At 43.6% G+C, this 21,365-nt stretch overlaps 2 protein-coding genes across 3 annotated transcripts; both read right to left on the bottom strand.

Annotated features, from left to right (window-relative positions):
- Window positions 1–1,900: 1,900 nt before the first annotated feature.
- LOC119008110 lies at window positions 1,901–5,917 on the bottom strand. Of its 2 annotated transcripts, XM_037078178.1 has the most exons (4): window positions 4,810–5,917; window positions 4,339–4,398; window positions 2,657–2,759; window positions 1,901–2,400 (listed from the first exon to the last, which is right to left on the bottom strand). In XM_037078178.1, the coding sequence occupies exons 1-4, from the start codon at window positions 5,056–5,058 to the stop codon at window positions 2,045–2,047; spliced, it is 768 nt and encodes a 255-aa protein (XP_036934073.1). In that variant the 5' UTR covers window positions 5,059–5,917; the 3' UTR covers window positions 1,901–2,044. The 2 variants fall into 2 exon arrangements, with proteins under 2 accessions (XP_036934073.1, XP_036934074.1); XM_037078179.1 differs by lacking the exon at window positions 4,339–4,398 and having other exon boundaries at window positions 4,810–5,914.
- A 1,534-nt stretch (window positions 5,918–7,451) lies between these two features.
- Window positions 7,452–16,795, bottom strand: rnf20 (ring finger protein 20, E3 ubiquitin protein ligase). The gene is made up of 22 exons (XM_037077851.1): window positions 16,640–16,795; window positions 16,053–16,233; window positions 15,871–15,939; window positions 15,657–15,755; window positions 15,410–15,557; window positions 15,133–15,318; window positions 14,884–14,999; window positions 14,440–14,586; window positions 13,807–13,881; window positions 13,574–13,693; window positions 13,281–13,460; window positions 13,054–13,189; window positions 12,832–12,953; window positions 12,552–12,708; window positions 12,114–12,426; window positions 10,989–11,106; window positions 10,731–10,880; window positions 10,424–10,636; window positions 10,041–10,166; window positions 9,808–9,948; window positions 9,248–9,352; window positions 7,452–8,271 (listed from the first exon to the last, which is right to left on the bottom strand). Exons 2-22 carry the CDS (start codon window positions 16,221–16,223, stop codon window positions 8,095–8,097), a joined length of 3,069 nt encoding a protein of 1,022 aa, XP_036933746.1. The 5' UTR covers window positions 16,224–16,233; window positions 16,640–16,795; the 3' UTR covers window positions 7,452–8,094.
- Window positions 16,796–21,365: the final 4,570 nt, after the last annotated feature.

The raw sequence follows: 21,365 nt of genomic DNA, 5'->3' as shown, positions 1-21,365 counted from the left end.
AAATGGAGAAATGGGTCCAAATCACAATATTGGTCTTCTCTAACATGATGCAGCATTCACGTTATCCTCGGATGGTCCCACTTCTTCCAAAGTGATTGTTCTGACTTTGGTGTGTAACATGAACACAAACCGGAATGTGGAAGCAACACGGTTGACAGTTTGGATTCTATCACTCTGAGCCTTCTAACAACACATAGGCAGCTGTTTCCAGTATTTGAGGAAGAGCAGAGGAAACCTGAGACATTCAATATATTTTACAAATATGCTTGTTACCATCAACCCAGCGCAGGCTCGTTTGTGCCAAAGTTTTCTCTGGCTTTCTGACTTCTTGTAGTGACTTGAAGGGGCATTTCACTTGAAGTGAATTTTCCCAGTCAGAAACACATTTTTCCGATTATTCTGACATCACATGAATGCACTATTAATTAAGATTTAAGACTGTAGGTAAGATGTTATAGATGGTTTAATATCTTGAGTTGTTATGTCAAACTCTACAGTTGCTTTACAGATTCCGGATTATTGTTTTTTTTCTAGCCATGTTACAAATGTAAATCCAGAATTTAGACTCTTTCAGCTTGTTTTTGCTCTCCAACTTGTGAGTAAAATATGTGGCTCTTTTGCTTTTTAAATGCTGCACTACATACAGTCACTAGCTGTTAACTTTGCCTGTCTGCTGTTGGCTTTTTACAAGTTTTTTCACTGAAAACAGCAGTGAAGTTATTAGTCAGGAAAACCAAAACAATCAGCTGAAAGACGCAGGAGAGCTCCAGGTGATAATTCTTTGTGATTTTGTCGGGGCATGCGACTGAGTTCACAGTTCTTTGATGCATTTTATATGTTGTTGTAATGAAAATATTGATCACAGCAGCTTCTGGAGTCGAATGTCCCATTCAAATACGCATCTTACACATGCATTTATGAACGAATGTGACTTGGAGCTTCTCATATTCAGCATTTTATGACAAAAACATTTAAGCCTAGAGTCATATCGTCATATCCCTCTCTATCTCTGTCTCCGTGATGATGCAGAGGGATGATGACACAATTTGACCTCAGAGTTTAACTCCAGAGTTAGTTTCTGTGTGGATTCCTATTTGGCTCGCTTGGCACTCCTCCACTGGGGATGGAGTCGTGCGGCTGCCAAGTGAGCTCACAGGAATGATGACTCCGCCATCGAGGTCAGGTCATTCCACTTGGCTGGAGGTCACTGGTGTGAACCCGGAGGATCAAAAGGGCTTCCAGCTGACTGAGCAGCAGGGAACCAATCAGGTGACTGAAGTGACTGTCAACTGATGACAGGTCAGCCTGGTTTGAAGGTACTAAATTGGTTTGACATAATTCGCACTGAAATTAAATTCTTCTTCCTTTCTTTCTAGTCAAAGCCTGTTAACTGTTGCATCTCATGTGGACGCAGTATTTTTTGGTTAACCATAACGATCAAAGGGACTCTACGTAACAATTAACTTGTATTAATCCCTTTTTTTATTGGCCATTTGTGAGCAATACTCTAAAGTGACTCAGAAAATTTTGGAAAAAAAACCCAAAAAAAACCAACAAGCTGTTTAACACTGCTGGACTGTGGATTTCTTTGCGATGGACTCTTGTGAAGAGTCAAATTTTCCATGACCTTCCAAAGGTTGTGACTTGATTTTTTTTTATTTGTATGAGACAAAACAGAAAGAGGACGGTTTATCTGATTTGATCTGATTTGAGAAATCATCCAATCCTCTGTGCCACGCAGCTCCATTATATTTCAGAGAAGGAGGACGACTACACTGGATATCTCTTTGAATTTGGGTCTCTTTAATACCATTGTGTGTGATTGCAGTTATTAATTATAATGAAAGTATTCAATGTGGTTTCATCATTTGGGCTTTTCTGAAGGCAAACAAAAAGAGAATTTGTGAGTAAAAATCCAGAGACTTTATTTCCCATAATAGCTTGACACACAAACGATAGAAACCATCACTGTAGTCTGTAGTTAACCAGTATTCCCACCACCTTTGTCCATCTGAACTCTTTCTCCCTCCACCCTCTCTGGTCACTATTCACCTTTCCTCTTCTCGACCGCCTTCAGCCGGCCCTCCAGGCAGCTCAGACGGTGCTCCACTCCGCAAGTCTTTTCAGAGCTCGAAGTGAGCAGCGTCAGCAGGACGCACCCCAGCACCAGGCCGCCCAGTCGGACCGCTGTGGTGTCTGCACTGGCGGTCTTGTCAGTCACGATCAGTCCGAAAAGCCAGAGCGCCAAGACGGTTTTCACCACCCAGAACACCCGCCTCACAACGCAAATCAGCAGGCGGAGAACAATGGTCAGCACCCAGTAGCCAATGAGGCCCACCAGACCCCACTGGGCGATGGCGGTCACGCCCTCTGGAGTGAAGCGGGGCAACGTCAGGGCAACTGTGGAGGGAGGAAGTTCAGCTTAAGCGTATTGTTGTGAGGAACAAAATACCTGTGTGTTACACAGGAAGCAACAGAAGTCAACACTCACACACAAGGAGTGGCAGACAAACTGCCAGAGGGAGAGGCAGGTCTGCATATTTTCACTTGCCCTTGAAACTTTCTTACTACCGGAGACAACTGCCTGCAGTGAACTGCACATACAGGGGGGACAAAGTGGAGCATGCAGCAAAACATGGGCAGTGTGTGTACCCACCATCGAAGCCTGTGACCCTGAGGATCTCTGTGACGTACACAGCGATGACATTCAGGCCGCTGGCAGCTCCCTCGGCCAGGAATCGGATCACCGTCTCGAAAAACTGTGGAGGAAGGGTGGAGACATGTTTGACTTTGTTATTTAACATAGTAAAAAAAAAAAAAAAAAAAAAAAATGAAGAGGCGGCATTTTGACCATGCAGAGAGGAGATACAGTTATATACAAAAACAGCCTAAATGTATCCTAGTGGCTCCAATGCACAGAATGTATACGCGCTGATGATCTGCACCTTAAGATAGAAGAGGTGCTCTATTGTTGACTTGGACAAACAGCTGTGCATGCGAGTGACAGCTGGGCAGGGCCCCTCTCTATTCCTGTACAGCCTGCGCTCACTCCCCTCCAAAATCACACAACACACACATACACACACACAGAATAGACTCGCCTGGCAAGGTCAAGGGTAGCCCTGTTGAGTTAGACAAGTATCTTATCTGCACCTGTTGCGCTACACACTGACACATACGTGAGGACTGTCCAGCGCGTCAACACCAGTCAAGCATCTGTCGCTCCGTGTCAGTGTGTGTGTATATCATCTGAAAACACGCTTAATCATTTACTGCTCTGGTGTTACGAGGCTCAGTTTGCACACCAATCAAATACTTAAATATTCAAAGTGAAGTCAAGGGCAGGCCGGCGCAGCCGCTTGACTTTTCAGCAGGTGTGATGCTGCCCACGCCGTCACCTCTTTGTTTCAAACAGAAAAGCCTGAAAATTGCACGATGTTGTTCTGTTGGCCACTAAACAGACAACACAACACTTCTTTTTATTCTACTTGCTTGAAGTGGCTCCATTTAACACATTAAAAAAATAATAATAATGACAATGATCAACATGTGGAGAAATAATATTGTTGACGTTGTGTCAAAGACGTCTATGTGCTGTGATGCAGAGATGTCTGCTGGAGTCAGCGTGCTTTCTCAGTAAACCACTCTGGGCCCTCGGTCCGGACTGCTTACTGCATGGCTAACTGAGCTAACTAGCTCATGGCAGCTACAGTTGGCAGTAGTTACTCTGGTAATGTATGAATTCAAGAAATGGCAAATTCTTACTAACTGTACCTTTAACGTTTCCTTATGCAAGTCTTTTTTTTTTGCCTAATTATGCTTTCAAACAGTGGTGAGGACGCGTCCACAGTGTCCCTGTCATAAATGACACCCGTCTATCGGTGTGATGTGCAGATTTTTCGGTCCAACTTTTGCCTCATGATTAAATTTGATCACTCAGTGTCCTTTTTGTTTTCTTTTTAGACTGGGTTTTCAAACTGGACCCCAAATTCAGTTTCAATTTTAATCCCAGGACTCGCAGAAAAGTCCAATTTCTAATCTGGGGATCACGCACACACCCTTTTGCATTCTGAGCTACCGGCTGAGTCATGAAGAACAATTTCAGGCCACTTGCCAGCCAACACAGACTCTTATCCCTGCAGGCAGGACTATGATGTGGCCTCTCATGCAAATGTCACTATAGACACGGCCACAGCTTCACCACAGTCATGCTCCTTCTCTATGCACCGGTTGTGGGCTGACATGAGCTAAACAGAGCCAACACGAGGAGGACTCTGTTTAGGGGACCATGTCAGGGCAGACTAGATAGAGGCAACCACAAGGTTTTTTTTTTCTTACCATGGCCACCGTATAGATGTTCTCCTGACCAAGCATTGACTCAAGAAACAACACAGCACTCTGGGGGGAAAGAGGGAGCCACAGCGGGGTGGAAGCAGGGAAAGAGTTTGTGTGTGTGGATGGGTGAAGGGCGGGATGCATGGATATAAGGAGACGTGAAACCAGGGCAGAGAAGATGAGGGGATCAGGGGAGAGATTAACAAGTTGAGGGGCATGAGGCGGGGGAGAGGAATGTGTGTGAAGGGTGAGGTGAGGTGGACGGAGGAGAGAGAGAGATGACAGGGTTGGAAGTTGAGAGTTAGTGATCAGGTTCAGTTATTGATCAAGGAAAGAAGCGTGAAATTAGATATAATATTAAGAAGAAGAAGAAAAAAAGAGGAGTGGAGAGCCACTTCCGGGTGCAGCAGGGAGAGAAAACAGTAGGCTATCAACCGGTGGGTGGTGCACCCCTCCTCCTCCTCCTCTCTGTACCTCAGCAGCTGAACGTATCACGCCGCTTCCCACCACCGACTCCGCGTAACGCTGGACCTCCTGGCAGGTTCCGGTGATCAGGGTGCGGAGGGTGACCGCCGGTGGGCTCCCGTCTGTCGGTTTGGCCTGCTCAGCTTCGGCTCCAGCCAAGCCCACCGCCGACCCGAGCGCCAGCACGGAGATGGCGAGGAAAAGCCGAGCCATGGCACATCCACCGCCGCGCCCACAGCCAGGCGCACGAAAAGTCATTGTTGGAGATTTAAAAAAAAAAAAAAAAATAGAGGGTGCAGAAAAATGTGGGAGGGCTGAAGGTGGGAGCAGGTTGAGCAGCTCGTGTTCAGGACAGGCTTGTAAATCAAAGACTTAAAAATGGCTTCTGTTGAGAACAGGCGAGGTTTAAATCGACATGCTGCAGATCACAATAGGCACAAGAGGAAAAAAAAATAGAAGAAGAAAAATCAAGGAACCAACTTCTAAAAATAACACACGCACTTATTCAGGTGTCCGATCTGATAATAAGACTGAATTGTAAGGTTTGAATAAAACAGTGACCCAAGGCGAGCTGAGGATTTAATTATAAACTTTGGCAGCCGCTGCATATACCCAATCTAGGACCGCTCCGCTCCGTCAAGGACGCTCCAGCATTAACAGCGGCTATATTTGGTAAGAAAACCCTTTAAGGCTCGGATCCGGCAGCGGTTCGGGGATATGTGATCATCCGTGGAGGTGCAGCGGGAAGACACCGAGAATAAAAAGATAAAATAAAATAAAATAAAATAAAATAAAATAAAGAGCGCTGTCCAAAAGTTTCTGCTGCAGCTCTGCGCGCAAAATGAAAAAGGGTAAAAAAAAAACAAACAAAAAAAAAAAACCCCGCGATGACGTCGAGCCGAACACGAGCCTCCCAAAGCCTCTTATTTCAGCTCTGAGCTCCGCACCGCTCAACTTCGGTGCTCCTTTGTCTCCGAGTGAATCGCATGAAGCTGCCCCGATGGATTATGTTGCACAACCCTCACAAAAAAACCCTTGTCGCTGCTCCCGCATGACGCTCCCTTCCTTCCAGCGTTTCTAACGACAGTTTCCACTATGCAAACACGTCTACACGTTCGAGGAGGAGGAGGAGGAGGGGGAGGAGGGATAAACAGAGATTTGCACTCTGGGACATGTGGTTTAACGTCTCAGGTCAAATGTTAAGATATGTTGCAGTGTTGTTTACAGACATGATGTGATGTGAAAACGAAACGAAACGAAAACGAAACTTTCATGTGTTTTTAAAGGTCTCTGTGAGTACAACTGCATATGTCAAATAATAAAAAAAAAGTTAAATATAAAAACCTACAGATTGCCTCCAGTGATGTCACTCAGTGGCTAAGTTGCATTATGGGTAATCTTGGGCACCAAGGCATTAAAAATGTGTGGCATGTGGTTCTACTGTAAAAGTTTTAATAGTTGGCTTTCAAACTGTTCGCAATGAGTCCAACAGGGTTATATGAGTGCAATGATTAAAGCCGGGCTCCTTCGTTACCCACAATGCAATTTAGCGACTGATACTGTTTTTGCACTCAAACAAGTAATTTCGCGGGAGTTGTGGCGCTCAAAAGATTTTATCCACCATTTTACAGGCGCTTCTTTTAAAAATGGGTCTGTTGTTGCCTTCTCTTTTGTTACAACTGTTTCTGGGAATAAGGGTCAAAATGCAATTTTTAGCATGTTGATCCACATTTAAAGAACCTGTATAGACACGCTTATTTGGGTGGAAAAGTGGTATAAGTGACATCACTGGAGGCAAGTCATTAGATGACATGCAGCTTCTTCTGGAGCCACAGAAGTCTTTATACTATTTTCTTTTTCACATAGGCAGTGGTACTTACCCAGACCTCTGAACACACTTTAATGTGCAACATTGGCAGACTTATCCTTTAAGGCAAGTCCCAAGTCAAGTCACCATTACCCAACCCAAGAAACCTCTGTCTTACTTGCAGTATCTGGTCTTTATAAAGCGAAAAAAGTAGGAAAGAAAGGTCTTGGTACCTTTCAAATTATACTATTAACCAATTCATCCAACATGTGAAAATAAATATTATCAAACGTGAATTCAAAGGGGCGCAAAGGAGCCAGCTGTTGGTTTATGTTAGCGGACTACATTTCTAAACTAATGTTATCTGCTGTTGCTCTGTCAACAGAGCGGAGAGAGGCACTGAGACGAGGCATATCATTAAATCACATCCTTTGGACTGTTGCAGAAAATCCTTCACAAGGAAGTACTTCAAAAAGAAATCCAGTACAGCAGCATTAAACAAATTGCCCACAGGCTCGTGTTAGCAACCGAGAGATGGAGAGTTCCAATATCTTCACGTCACGTTACAATCGACTCACTCACGCTCAATAACAAAGTGATTAATACTGGTAGACTGCTGCATATTGTTACACAGTGGACTGTTAAAGAGTAAATTACTAACTGCTGGACTACACAAACCTAACTGAAAACATAAAATGAGCACAGTCGAGTCAATGTCTCAAGTTGAGTCCCAAGTATTTGATGTCCAAGTCGAGTCCCGAGTCATTTATGTTCTGTCGAGTCAGTCGTCTCCAGTCCACATGTCTGATAACTGATACACATTTGAATAGAAAAATTTGTGAAATATAAGCAAGAGCTGAACAGTTTAATAACTAGTGGAACAGCAAGTACAGAGCATCGAGTCTGATTGTAAAGATTTTTAGAGAAAAGGCAGATTCAAATAAAAAATGAAACGGTAAAGAGACACAGTATATGTACATACACGCCAACATTAAACAGACGAGAGGAACTTTATTTGTATTTCTCATTGAACTAATGGTTTTTCTTTGTATACTGGTTTGCTGAATAGGTCGTTTTCAAACACAAACACACACTTTCACACTCTCACACACACTTACACTCACGCTCGCACACACACACACACAATGCAGTATGTGATGCAAACTGGCATGATCACATTCCCTCCATTCTTCCTGCTTCAGTATCTGAAAGCACACAGTAAAGTAGTGGATACTGGGTGGGAGAAGATGAATTCAGTCATTCTTTTAAAAAACAAAACAAAAACAAAAACATTAAAGCGTTCTGTTCAGAGCATCACTGCGGCCCTACGAGGCTGGAATCATCCAGAGATATCACACTCGTGTAGTCTTGTATGGAGGAGGGAGGGCGGGTACATGTTCATAATGGTGAGTCTTGCCCCCGGCAGTATTTGTACTACTGCTTCTCTTGTTGGCCCCCTTTTTTCCTCTCCAGTAAACGCGGCGTCTTCAGCCGATGTAAATGCGGTGGAAGTCGTTTGCTCCGAAGGCGGCGTTGCACTTGGGGCACTTCCTCTGACGTGTGTCGTAGCGTGTCTTCACGCACTCGAAGCAGAAGACGTGGAAGCACTTTGTCAGTACTGCATCCTTCACCCGAGAGTTGCAGCACGGACACGTTAGACGAGCCTGAGGGGGAGAGAGAGAGAAAGAGAGAAGCCATTTTAGTCCTGACATGAATGACTTGTGATGAGTGGACACAAATAACTTCAAGCTTGGCTGTCTTGAACTGGGAACACACCTAATGATGTAAAGGCTCTTTATTATAACTCGAGGCGAGGACTGATTCTCAAGACCGCGGAGAGAACAGCCGACACATAAATCTGGCAGAATGACAGACTGTACAATCAAAGCGTTCAGAGCCCTCATGATTACATCAAACCACCTCCAAGATTACAATCATGTCTGGAAAAATCTGAGCATGAGTAACATGGAATTCTGTAGTTCAGACAGAGCGCAGACCACAATTGCCAATTTTTATGTGTGATGTTGAATAATCGCACAGTTGGTGGGAGTTTTAAGTGTTCTTGTGAGTTCCCATTGAAAGAGTGTGATCACACTGACAGCTGGTCTCATTTGGTGGAAACCACAGTTATAAAGATTACTCTAGATTAAGAGTACCATCACAACTTCCTGTTTGGGGCTATTGCCACAGGGTCATCAATAAGATATAATGATTAATTATTGAGCATCACAGGTGCTAGTAGGTGGAGTTTTATCTTTAGACAGCGAGTTGTGTCTAACTGCATTTGGTCTTTGGGCTAAGCTAACAAGTTTCATATTCAGACATGAGATTATTGGCTCATCTAACTGTCAGTGAGAGAATAATTTGGCAGGGCTGTTCTATTTGCAACAGTCGCATAAAGAAAAACAACCTAATATGAAACTTGACTCTGAAATGAATTGTTCTCATCCTCGAAATAACTAATAGTAATTTATCAAAAAAGTAAACACTCTGGAGTGAGTCATTCAAAACATGTGGATGCGTCGAATCCTGACCAGCATCAATGATGCCACTCTGTGACTGATCTTACTCTCTGAAGCAGGATTAAGTTAAAAAGCTTGAAAGGACATTTTCACTATATTCACTATCATGGAAACCAACCTTATAGTCATTGATTTCTTCATTTAAGATGTCATCTCCGTTGCTGATTTTCTCCGCTGGTTTCTTGGCCTTCTCGATCTTTCGTCTCAGTTTAGAGATGTCCTCCTGAAACACAGTCGAGAGATACCTGCTGTAAGTAAAAGTCTGTGTTCCACTTTTGCATGCACTTACTTGCTCTTTAGCAGCATATATTAGCAGTCAGAGCTTCCCACTATGATTTTTAACGCTCAACATGAAATTAACGAGCATTAACCTTGCAGTGAAAATGTTAAGGATGAAGGCTGAAACCAAAACTATTTAGCTGAAACAAAGCGAGGGGGGAAACAAAGGGTTTCAATGCACTAATTTCTCAACAAAGAACAAGCAGTGTATTTTAAGAAACAGTCCAACCAAAAGTCTTTGCATCTAAGCCAGCTGTTTTGTTGATCTGATGTGTTTACTGCATATCAAAAGTATTGAAAAAACAGGTTTCGTAACATTTAGCCCTACTTATCCCCAACATATCATGTGCTGTTTGAAACTTGAGTTTATTTGTGTATACGTGTTTGTGTGTTGTTTACCTGTGCTCGTCGGGCGTTAAAGGATTCTTTCTCCCGGGAGATGCTGTTCTCGACCACTTCCTCTCTGACCAGCTTGAGCCTCTGCTGAACCTGCTCCAGCTGAGTTCGCACCTCCTCTGACAGCAGCGCAGAGTCCTGAGCCTGGACGACAAGCAGACACGCATGTGTTGAATGTTCTCACAAGCAGCTCAACTGTCCTGTGATCAATTCACTCCGAACGGCTTGTGTGTTACCTTGCGTTTGTTCATGTCCAACGCTTGTGTTCGAAGTGTCAACTCTCGCTCCGCAGTACTGATGGTGCCCTGCAGGAGGCGCTCCTTTTCCTCAAGCTTCCTCACCACCTGCAGCTGTGCATCCACCTAACAAGTGGGCACAGTTGCATTGGGTGAACAAACAAGCGGACGCACAAAAAAGGAAGTGATAATCAGCTTGTACATTATCTGTAAAATATGCTGACTTTTTGTATTTAATTCTTTGTACAGTATAATCCGTATTAACATTCCAAGAAAGTAAGAAATGATTGCAGGTATTTTCCACCGTGTTTATATCACAAAACCAGTCTGTACAAGCCCCTCTTCTTGCAGATGGAACCGCATGTTGCTGCCAGGTGACTCACCTGAGTTTTTAAGGTGAGCAGTTGGTCGGCCAGCTCCTCCTTCTCCTCTTTTAGCAGCTTGTGAATCTGGTTGGACTTGATCCGCTCGCTCATCAGCTTGAAGTTGGCATCGTCTTTCTCTCGGAGCTGCTGCATCAGACGGATATTCTGTTCCTGCATGTCCTCGAAGGCCTGGCCCGTCACGTCCATCTCGCTCAGCAGTGCGTCCTCCTCCTGCAGAGGAAGCAGGGGGGCGACAGAGTGTTAGAAGAGAGCAAAAGGAGGCTTTGTTTGTGCATCAGACAAAAAAAATGAGGTGCACACACACCTGTTTTGCTATAGAGAGCTTCTTGTTGAGGATGTCGATCTGCTCCTCCACAGAGCGGATCTTTCTCAGAGCCTCTTCATCTGCCATTTTCTTACCCTCCCTCCTCTCCCTCTCCTCCAGCTCCCGAAGCCTCTGTCGAAGCTCCTCTCCCTGTAATCAGTATTGTTAATAAGGGACTGCCACAACCCAAGACCACCAGTAATCATGATTAGATGTTAACATAAAAAACAGTGTTCTATAGTGTGCTGTGTTGATCACCTCTGACTTGGACTTCTTCTCTGCAGCCATCAGCTGGACTTTGTCCCTCTGCTCCTTCGGCGCTGAGCGGTACATGTCCAGCAGCAGCTTCATCTCCCTCTGCGACTCCTGGGCTTTCCTGTACAGTTGATGTAAGAAGTCTTACAGTCTATCACAGAACTACCATCATCATGAAATGGAAATAAAGATCACACTGTGGACGATTAGGACTGTCTTCTTGACACATTGCTAAGGAATAACCTTTTTGTTTACCGTGCTATATTTTGAGACAAGTGTCTAGTATTCCATGAGAGCTACTGCCGGTGAGTCACACAATCATAAGACTGATGAGTTCTGGGTTAGATGAACGGTACGCATTCTATTGGGACACGACAGTCTGAAGCTGACCCAATGAACAAAATATCCTCAACAACACCAAAACAACACACAACAGAATTAAAAAGGCTGTTAAATGTTCTTCTGCAATTGTGGTGAACAACAGACTTAAAAACAAATCTGTCCTTACGTCATTTGCCTTTTAAATAACTCAATGCAATCTATTGTTGCATTCTTTGTTTACTGTTTGATTATTCAGAGTTACTGTGCTTATGTATACTTATATTCATTTTACTCCTTATCACTTTCTTTCTTTCTTTTATTTCTTGACATATCTCTGCTGCTGTCAAACTAACTTCCCACACAGGGATAAAAAACAAAGATACCTTCAACTTGGCAGATGTTGTCTACCAACACGGAAAAAGTACAAGACAGACTAGAATTGCTGCATCGCTTTTGTATGCTTCTCCATACCAGTCACCAGCTGTTCCTCACCTTTTGGATACAAAATGTTTTCACTTCCTTACTACTTACTGACTGCTAATATATTAATTTTCTAAAAAGTTCACCAAAGTGGACAAAATTCCCCCAAAACAGATCACAAAGATCACGTTCAGAAGTACGGGATGGACAGCCTTAAAACATAACATCAGTTTCCTCACCCTAATCACACCCTTTTTGGTTTTATAATTTATTTATAATGTGCATTTTCATTCCCAAATGTTATATATTAAACATTTGTGAACATCTATTGACAAATGTAATGATCCAGCAACATTTAAGTTGATTTCTTCCACACATGCAACTTACTTAAGTTCTGCTCGGACAATCTTCAGCTGCTCCATCTCCTTCCTCTTTGACCCTCCGACCATAGACAGGCGCTCCCCGGCCGAATCCTCGGGTTGGTTGCTGCTCCCTGGCTTCTCTTTCTCCTCCTTTATTACACCGCTGCGGGTCGGTCTCTCTCTCTCCTTTTCCTTCTCTTTCTCCCGCTCTCGGTCTTTCTCCTCTTTCTTTACAATGTCCTTTTCTTTCTTTTCCTCCTTGTCTTTCTTTTCCTCTTTCTCCTCTTCCTTCACTGTGGCCTCAGGATCTACTCCAGGCTCCGTTTTCACCGAAGCTCCTACAGAAATAAAATAAAGCAAAGTGAAACAGGATAGTCCTAATATATATATCACAAGAACACTGTTCTTTAGTTGTTCAAATTTCTAATTAAAAGTGAACAAACATTTCACAGATGTTAGTTACCTGTGCTGCTGGGTGTGGAGGAGCCGTTGTCGGGCTCTGTCTTGATCACAGGTTCCCCAGAGACAGCTGGGGTGGAAGGAGAGGTTGTCTCATCCTTCACGTCCATCTCTGTGCTTGACTGAGATTGGAGGATGGCGTTGCCCTTTGAGGCGCGGACCTGAAGAGGTAACAGGTCAATGTTTCAGTTTGATGTGCTGTTGTGTTCCGCTATACTGGAACATGTGGTGCCTACAAAGAGTAAAATGTAACTTTTGCTGGTGAGTTTCCCCTTTTGACTCACCTGGTTGAGCTCAGACTGTGTTTCTCTCAGTCTGATCTTGTATTTCACCACCTCTCCCTTCATCTGCTGGTTGTGGGTTTGCAGAGTGCTGATCAGGTGACGCATCTCTCTGTTGATGGGACCTGAGAGAAAGAGGAGCTCAGAGTGAAGCTGGATAAAAAAAGCAAGCAAGTGATGAAGTGTGCAGTTTGTACGCCGTCTACAGAAGAACCTGTCAGTTACCTGCTTGCTCATTGGCAGCGAGAGTCTGTTCAAATTCGATGCGCAACATCTCATACTCCTTCCTGACCTGAGCCAGTGTGTCCTCCAGCTGAAACACCTCGGTCCGAACCTTCCTTTGCAGAGCCACCTCATCATTCTGCACACAGAGGGGATGAGAGTAAGTAAAGAGCGAAATGTGACATAAATAGATACTGATGCTCACACACACACACACACACACTACCGACCTCCATGTGCTCCAGCTGTCGAAGCCGTGCCGTCCGGGTAGTGTTGAGACGAGCGCGTGTCTCATCTAACTGAGCCTTTAGAATCAGAGACTCGTTGTAGAGCACAGAAAACTGCGACTGAAGGCAACGATACTCTGAAGTCTCTTTCACCATGCCTTCTGCTCGACTCAGCAGCTCCGTCTGAGGGGATCAGATATAAACAATAATGAAGTATTTTGGTTTAATGCGGCTTTAATGCTTTTAAATTGATGAGCCTTCTCCAATTGAAAGTCATAAGAATGTTGCGGGAGAACCTTCATGCTGTTGTTCTCCTGGTGCACAGTCTGCAGGTCCTGTTGGAGCTTCTGCAGCTCAATGAGGCGGTTGTCTGCCAGCTCTGTGTTCTCCTCCATCTCACTGTTCATTTCTTCAAACTTGAAAGTAGAGAAGAGGAAAAACACCAGCAAGTATGAAAGGCTAGGTGTGGAAAGAAGAAACAAAAAAAAAACAAAAAACAAGTAACTTCACACCTTCTTGAAAGACTCACCTTTCTCTTGTTAATGGTGATGGTCCCACAAACACTGCTGGCCTCCCCACACACCTTATAACCTTTGCTGTTCACCTGGAACGCATCATAGGGAGTGTTACAACATATGTCCACATAAACATCAGAACAATTATGCAACACTGTCACGAGGGCTGTGTGACATGATAATAAACATCATGTGATGACACAGGGTCTTTTCATATAATGCTTCTTCATTTGGGTTGCAGATTACACTCTATACAGCAATCAATTTCAATCATTTTTGGGCATATTATGGACACACATTTATGTCTGGACAATAATTTGCCTTATTCTGCACATTAAGGATGCAGTCAGGAAGTTTAATGTCTAAACAAGGGGCTACTTTTGTTGCTTGGATGTGGTTTGGTATGAAAAGTCTGATGCAGACAAGAAAACATTAAGAAATAGACCTTTCCATGTTGTTATCTTATACAAGCTATTCATTGAAATGATAGAAAATATGCTACATATTGATATGTGCTGTTATTTGGATATGAAATTACCTTTACAAGATATCAGATTTGGACTAGATCACACACTAACTGTGTGGGGAAAAGAGAAACACACACACGCACACACACACAAACACACAAAAAGAGAACACATCCTCACCCTCTCCAGTATCTCGATCAGGTGTGCATTCAGTCTATTCTCTCGGCGGCGGATCTTCTCCATGTCCCACTGGAGCTCCTCGATCAGAACCTGCAGCTCGCTCACGCGCTGGTCTGCTTTGTTTGCTGCGCGACCCAGAGACCGGGACTGGACAAGACAGGAATAAAAAGAGATTTGAACCCAGACACAAGAGCTAACAGAATCATAGTTCTTCAAACAATATTACTTTGCAATAAAGCAGGTGTTACTAGATGATAATGAGTGACAGTAAAATTCCTACTCAAAAGACGCAAAGTGCCTCAATTCTCTTACAAATAAGCAGCATCTGATTACATAGCAGTAGAAAAGTCTGTAGCAGTCTCAGCTGTTTTTAACAACACTTTTACCCGCAGCTAAGAATGTCTTGACCCGGGGCCGAACATAATCGGAATATAGCTTTTGTACCTCGCTTGTCATGTGGCTGTGCTTCTGCTTCAGGTCCTCAGTAAGCTGATGCAGTCGCTTGTTTTCGTTGGTCAGGAGAGAGTTCAATTTGGAAGCTGCCTGCCACAGGCTGCCCTCTGGAAAGAAAAGCAACACCAACAATTATCACATTTTTATGTGTTGTACATGTAAACACAGATTCAATAAATTCCTCCCAAATAAAAATCTCCATCACTGCAATTTCATTTTGTATCCTGCGTTTTATCTCACCAACTCCGGAGTCCACCTCTGCCTTCAGCTGGTCCACGGTGCTCTTCAGACACTCATAGATCTCCACCACATGATTGGCCTGCTTCTGGCTGGACTCCACCCTCTCCAGCAGCTCAGCCTCCATCTCCTCGCTGCTGCTGCTAGCCAGCGTGGCCAGGAAGGAGTTGGCCGCCTCTCCCGTTTGGCCTGCGTGACATCAGCAGGAAATCAAATATGATGAAACACCTGCATGTCATTGCTCTCAGAGTCATGATCCTGTGTCAACGCCGGTCTTTACCTCTGTCCTTGGCCCTCTCCTGGTTAGAGTCTCCATCGGGCTCTGGAGTGCCTGGCTTGAGGCTCCGTCCCTCACCTGCCACAGATTTCTCAGTTTCGCTGCTTGCTTGGTCGTAACGCCTGATGGTCAACTGAATGTTTTCATCAAACTGAGGGAGAGAGAATAGCATCACGCATAGGACTCTTCATCTATATAGGCTTTAAATGTTGAACAAGGACTTTTTGCTTCCTCTTCTGAACTTGTTTACCTGGTTCCAGTATCTGTTGAGGATGAGCAGACTGGCATCATCGGTAGCCTGCCGGGTCTCCAGTCGCTCAATCCTCTCTCGCAGTTCGTCCTCAATCACCTGCAAACCAACACAGAGACATTTAGCTTTAAACCAAAAGCAATATGCAAGTACAGCTTCACGCTTGTATGTGTTTATAAAGCGTTGTACACACATTTTTAGAGAATTAACTTACTTGTCTGAGATCGAGAGCCTCTCCCAGTTTCCGGTTCTTGGCCTGGAGAGCTTTGATGTCTTGCTCTTCCTGAAAAAGCAACGCAAACATGAAAAACAGCCAAACCAGTAGAGAGACTGTACACCACTGAGATGAGGTGAACCTTGTTAGCAGTACAGTGGGAAGCTAACGTGGCTTCTCACCGAGTTGGACACTCCTCCCAGCTTGATGACAGTCTCCACGGCGGTGCTCCCCCCGGCAGCAGCGCTGACACCGGGTCCCCCGTCATCTCCCTCCCTCTCCCTCCGCTTCTCTGGGGGGGCACCGGAGGACGAGGAACTGCTAGAGTCGGCAGGACGTTTCTGTCCCGACATCCTCAGACTCCTGCAACACACAAAAAGACAAGGAATTACAGCTAAATGTGATGAGAAACGCGGAGGTCCACTTAAATATGTGCTTTAACTGAACAAACGCCAAAGCTAAGCTATGTTGTACATGTAGCTAGCAGATGTTTTATATATACAAAACTACTTTAATGTTTGCTCTGAAACAGTATTCATCCAACAAAGTGATGAGACAGATACAGAGAGAGAGAGATGTGTCGCATCGTAAACCACGAACAGGCTGATTAAACCAGCCAGTGTCTGGTGAAGTTAAGGCTAACATTAGCCGTTTGCTAACGCTAGCTTTAAACGCTGCCGATGCTCAGCGGAACTCGATTCTGAGCCGGCAGTTCAATGTGTTTACTCTGAATTGGTGTCGTATCACTCCATCTTTACCGAAGTCTTACCGATATTAATGTTAAGAGGTTTTATAGTGGAATAAATCTGTCTGTGGCTGTTGTTGTTGCGGCTCCTTGCCTCTCGGAAACGGAAGTGTAAACGACCGGAGTGGGGACGTCTTCAGCCGGCACAGCGCCCCCTGCCGCCGGGGAGGAGATGACACTCTGCTCAGCAGCCCTGAGGCAAAACAGTACACTTTCTCCAACAAGAGGAAGGCACGCAGCCCATTGTTAATGGTGGATTCATTGTATTTGACTCTGAGTCACAGAAAGCAACCAATACTCCTATAATATAACACTCCCATAGTCCTGAATCAGTTAGTTTGTGGTAAAAATAAGCAACTGACACACAGTGAAGGTGCAGCATGTGGTGCCTTCTGCTACTGTTTGCTTCCACTACATGACAGTTTGGATGCACCTGTTGTGCTTTTTAACCCAGTACAGTTAATTGTGTAGTTTGAATGAGGCTACTAGTTACAATGCAGATCGCATGCTGCATCAGAGCCAATGTAGTGCATTTAAAAGAATAACATTATCGTCGATCAGTTAAGAAAAACACTGTTCAATAATCAGAAAAATGCTGAATATCCAGCTCAAGTACAATTCCTATGGCTGAATTTTACTTTTACCGAAGTTACAATAAAATATCTTTACTTTTGTAACAGTGGTAGTTGCCCTCTTTTCCTCTATTAGTTATCCAGTTGTATTTTATCTTATCCGTTTCATAAGAAGAGTTGATTGTTGAGCCACAAGATCACACTTTGGGATGGTGGCTGACATGACCTCTGATCCAAAAGCGCCAGTAATTAATGAGTTGGTAATGTGACTCAAAAAAATACTTTTCTTACAAATAGGACCTCAAATACAGAGTGAAGTTTAATAGTACATCTGCTAGATCTAAAACATTGTGCTGCAAGAAAGTGAAAACTACACACAGATTAAGACCGACAGTTCAAACGCACATGGAGGATTTGTCTTTATTGAAACTACTGAGGCAAATCAGACATCTTTCCTGATTTACGCAATACGGCTTCACAGCAGAGACTCTCTCTGTGGCTGCAGTGTTGGACTGCTTCGACAGATCCATGGCTCGTTTAGAGTTGCAGTGTTTGTGGATACTGTTGCAGTTATCTGGCAGCCAAGACAGTGAAACCAACATTCCTTAGGCGTTATCTTTTGTAATTCACTCCACATACTTGTGAGGGGATCAAACTTGTCGGACAGCATTTTGCGCTCTCCTTACAGTCTTTTTCTCATACAGCCCTTATGTAAAAAGGGACTCATGGACAGAGACTGAAATCTGATAAGCACCATTAAGGGATACATTGAACAGGGAGCAGAGTCCAGGTTGTGCAAAAGCTGGCTTGTCATTATTTGTGAGTTACATCTACTGACGTATCTGCTGAGGTCACTGGTGAGGGCATTACAAACACCCCTATGAGCTCTTTTTGAGCCATTTTCAGCAATCGATATGTGAACTGTTTATGCATGACGCGCTTGTTACGTAATGTGATGCATAAGGCACAAACCAGAGAAACAAGTTAACGAGTAAAGTAGGTTTTTCTGCAGGAACTGGTGCTTAATTTGTGTCCAATGAATGAACTAAGTAGAAACTCCTGTAGTTTGAGAAATGCATTCCAGCTATTACATATTTTATCTTTAATGTCAGTTTGTATATTCAGTTTATTTAGTCATGAGAACAGAGCGAGGAGTTGAACAGTTTGATGGCCACAGGCAGGAATGATTTATTTGGCGCTCTGTGGTGCACCTTGGTTGGATCACTTTAGTGCTGGATGTGTTCCTGTGGCTGACCACCACATCATGGAGTGGATGGGAGCCATTGTCCAAGATGACAAGGTGACAAGAAAAGCAAGTTTTTCTGCAGGAACTGGTGGCATATTGCGGATATATCAGGCACAAATGTTCTCGGGTGAGGTCATGCTTTCAAAGTTTTATTCACCTTAAATTTAGTCTTGTTTGCCGACTTTCCTATCCTGGAAGTAGAGCGGCAGTGACACAATGAAAAGTACCATCGCCTGGAGTAATTTTTCTGGGCTGAACATCGATGGAAACATTTGGGATAATGTGAGTACACAACAAGAAAATATGATAATGCGCAAGCCAGTTACTCAAGGTAACAAGAAGAGCAGGTTTCGCTGCAGGAACTGGTGGCATATATGTGTGTCCAATGAATAAACTAAACTCAAACTCCTGTAGTGTGAGAAATGCACCCCCTAAACTTAAATTACATGAACCAAAAGTTAATACATGTAGAGTGCACACCTCTGCCAAGGTTACCTTTAATTCAATCAAATCTAAACTATCAAATCTAAATCACCGAAAACATATTTGTATTGGATCTGCATACAATCATACTCACTCATAGACACCTGACACCTCATTGAGCCTGATTTATCTTTCATTAGGATAAGTGGATTATTCCTTGAGAAATTGAGGAAAATGTCTAAAAATGTTAATCTTGCGATGTTAAAGAAATTGGGTCCGTCCCTTAATGGAAAAAAAAAGTTAATGGGGTCATTTCTGGGCCGAGAGGTATCCAGGTTTGTATCCATGGAAAATCTGGAAAATCATGGAAATCTGTTCTGGAAATCTGTTAAGGAAGTTGTCACCTTAACTAAACAAGAAAAGGTTTTCCATATATTCAATTATAAGGTAAAGTAGCAGGTTATTCCCATTTTTGGAGCACTGTGAATGTGTCATGGCTGTAATATCTGTATGCACACAGGTGATACACATGTCACACGTATTACATGCAGTGGGCCACAATCAGCAATCCATTTAAAAAACTGTTTGGGCACAAATTTGGGGACGTCGTCGGCCGACCAAGCACCCCCTACTGCCGTGGAGGAGATGACTTTTGATCACTTGATGATCACTTTTTCTAACAAGAGGAAGGTACACAGCCCATTGTTGATGGTGGATTCATTCTATTCAGCACTGAGTCACAGAAAGCAACTGATACTCCTTCAGTATAACACTCCCATAGTCCTGAATCAGTTAGTTTGTGGTAAAAATAAGCAACTGAGACACAGTGAAGGTGGGGGCATGTGGTGCCTTTTGCTACTGTATGCTTCCACTACGTGACAGTTTGGAGGCCAGTATTGTGATATTGCCTGCTGCATCAAAGCCAATTTAGTGCATTTTAAAAAAATATATTATCGTCAATCAGTTAAGAAAATCACTGATTCCAATAATCAGAAAAATGCTGAATATCCTACTCAAGTACTATTCATATGGCTGACTTTCACTTTTACCCAAGTTACAACAAAATATCTTTAATTTTCAGAGGTTTTTATAACAGTGGCAGTAGCCTTATAAATAGGATAAGATAAGACTGGATAACCAATGGGGGAAAGACTGTTGGTTATCCAGTCCAATCTTTTATCATCCTATTTATAAGAAGAGTTGATCACTGAGCCTCAAGATCACACTTTGGGATGATGGCTGACATGACGTGACAAAGCGTCAGTATTCAACGAGTTGGTAATGTGACTCAAAAATCTACTTTTCTTGCAAATAGGACCTCAAGTATGGAGTGCAGTTCAATAATACATCTACAAAATGTGCTGCAAGAAAGTGAAAACTACAACATTTCTGATGCACATGGAGGAATTCTCTTTATTGAAACTACTGAGCCAAATCAGACATCCGTCCTGACTGATGCGGTGCTGCTTCACAGTAGAGACTCTTTCTGTGGCTGTAGCGCTGGATTGCTTCCACAGATCCGTGGCTCATTTTAGAGTTGACAGTGTTTGTGGATACTGTTGCAATTATCTGGCAGCCAAGACAGTGAAACCAACATTCCTTAGGCGTTATATTTTGTTATTCACTCCACATACTTGTTACTGTTTGGGCACAAACTAGTTAAACAAGATTGCCAAAATTGAGACAATCACACATAATTAAATCCTGTGGTAATCTGGACATCACCAGGACAAAGAACCAATGTAACCCAACTTGCAAGATTGCAGCAGGCCTGTAAGTGCAGTTCATCATTGTCTCTGAGTGAGGCAACAGAGGGAGGAGGTGGGGCTGCGTCATGACCGACTGATGAGTGCATGCAGAACGTTAATACATGTAGAGTGCACACCTCAAGGTCACCATCAATTCAATCAAATCTAAACTACCAAATCTAAAATCAAAGAAAACATATTCAAATCTGCTTAATCTGCATTCAGATCAGCACCAAAATGGTAATGGAGTCATTTCTGGGCTGAGACGTGTCTCTGTCCAGGTTTTCATGGAAATCTGTTAAGGAAGTTGTCATCTGAACTGATCAAGCAAAGCAGTACGTTACTCCCATTTTTGCAGCGTTGTTAATGTGTCAAGGCTGTCATATCTGTATGCAAACAGATGATACACATGTCACACATATTACATCCAGTGGGCCACATTCAGCAATCGATTTGAGAACTGTTTGGGCACCAACCAGGTAAACAAGATTGCCAAAATAAGACAATCACGGATAATTAAATCCTGTGGTAATCTAGACATTACCAGAACAAAGACACAAAGTAACCTGACTTGCAAGATAAGTAAGTAAGAGCAGTTCATCATTGTCTCAATGAGGCAACAGAGGGAGGAGGCGGGGCTGCGTGATGACCGACTGATGCGCGCATGCAGACTTTTATAACCCATTTCAGGCGACACACACTGTTCCGTTGTTGGTATCACCTCAGGCTCCGACGGAGCGCAAAGTCCACAGAAGCAGCGG

This window comes from Acanthopagrus latus, chromosome 18 (genome assembly GCF_904848185.1).
Source record: "Acanthopagrus latus isolate v.2019 chromosome 18, fAcaLat1.1, whole genome shotgun sequence".
Taxonomy (NCBI): domain Eukaryota; kingdom Metazoa; phylum Chordata; class Actinopteri; order Spariformes; family Sparidae; genus Acanthopagrus; species Acanthopagrus latus.
This window is presented reverse-complemented; position numbering and strand designations above follow the sequence as displayed.

Excerpts from the sequence above, each read along its gene's own strand:
- rnf20 (XM_037077851.1), bottom strand. The coding sequence starts at position 16,223 with ATGTCGGGACAGAAACGTCCTGCCGACTCTAGCAGTTCCTCGTCCTCC. Across the intron at positions 15,319-15,409 it reads GGAGAGGGCCAAGGACAGAG|GCCAAACGGGAGAGGCGGCC; the intron begins GTAAAGACCGGC and ends GATGTCACGCAG. Across the intron at positions 11,107-12,113 it reads ATTGTCCGAGCAGAACTTAA|GAAAGCCCAGGAGTCGCAGA; the intron begins GTAAGTTGCATG and ends TCAACTGTACAG.
- LOC119008110 (XM_037078178.1), bottom strand. The coding sequence starts at position 5,058 with ATGACTTTTCGTGCGCCTGGCTGTGGGCGCGGCGGTGGATGTGCCATG. Across the intron at positions 4,399-4,809 it reads TGATACGTTCAGCTGCTGAG|AGTGCTGTGTTGTTTCTTGA; the intron begins GTACAGAGAGGA and ends CTTTCCCCCCAG. Across the intron at positions 2,760-4,338 it reads ACATCTATACGGTGGCCATG|TTTTTCGAGACGGTGATCCG; the intron begins GTAAGAAAAAAA and ends CTTCCTCCACAG.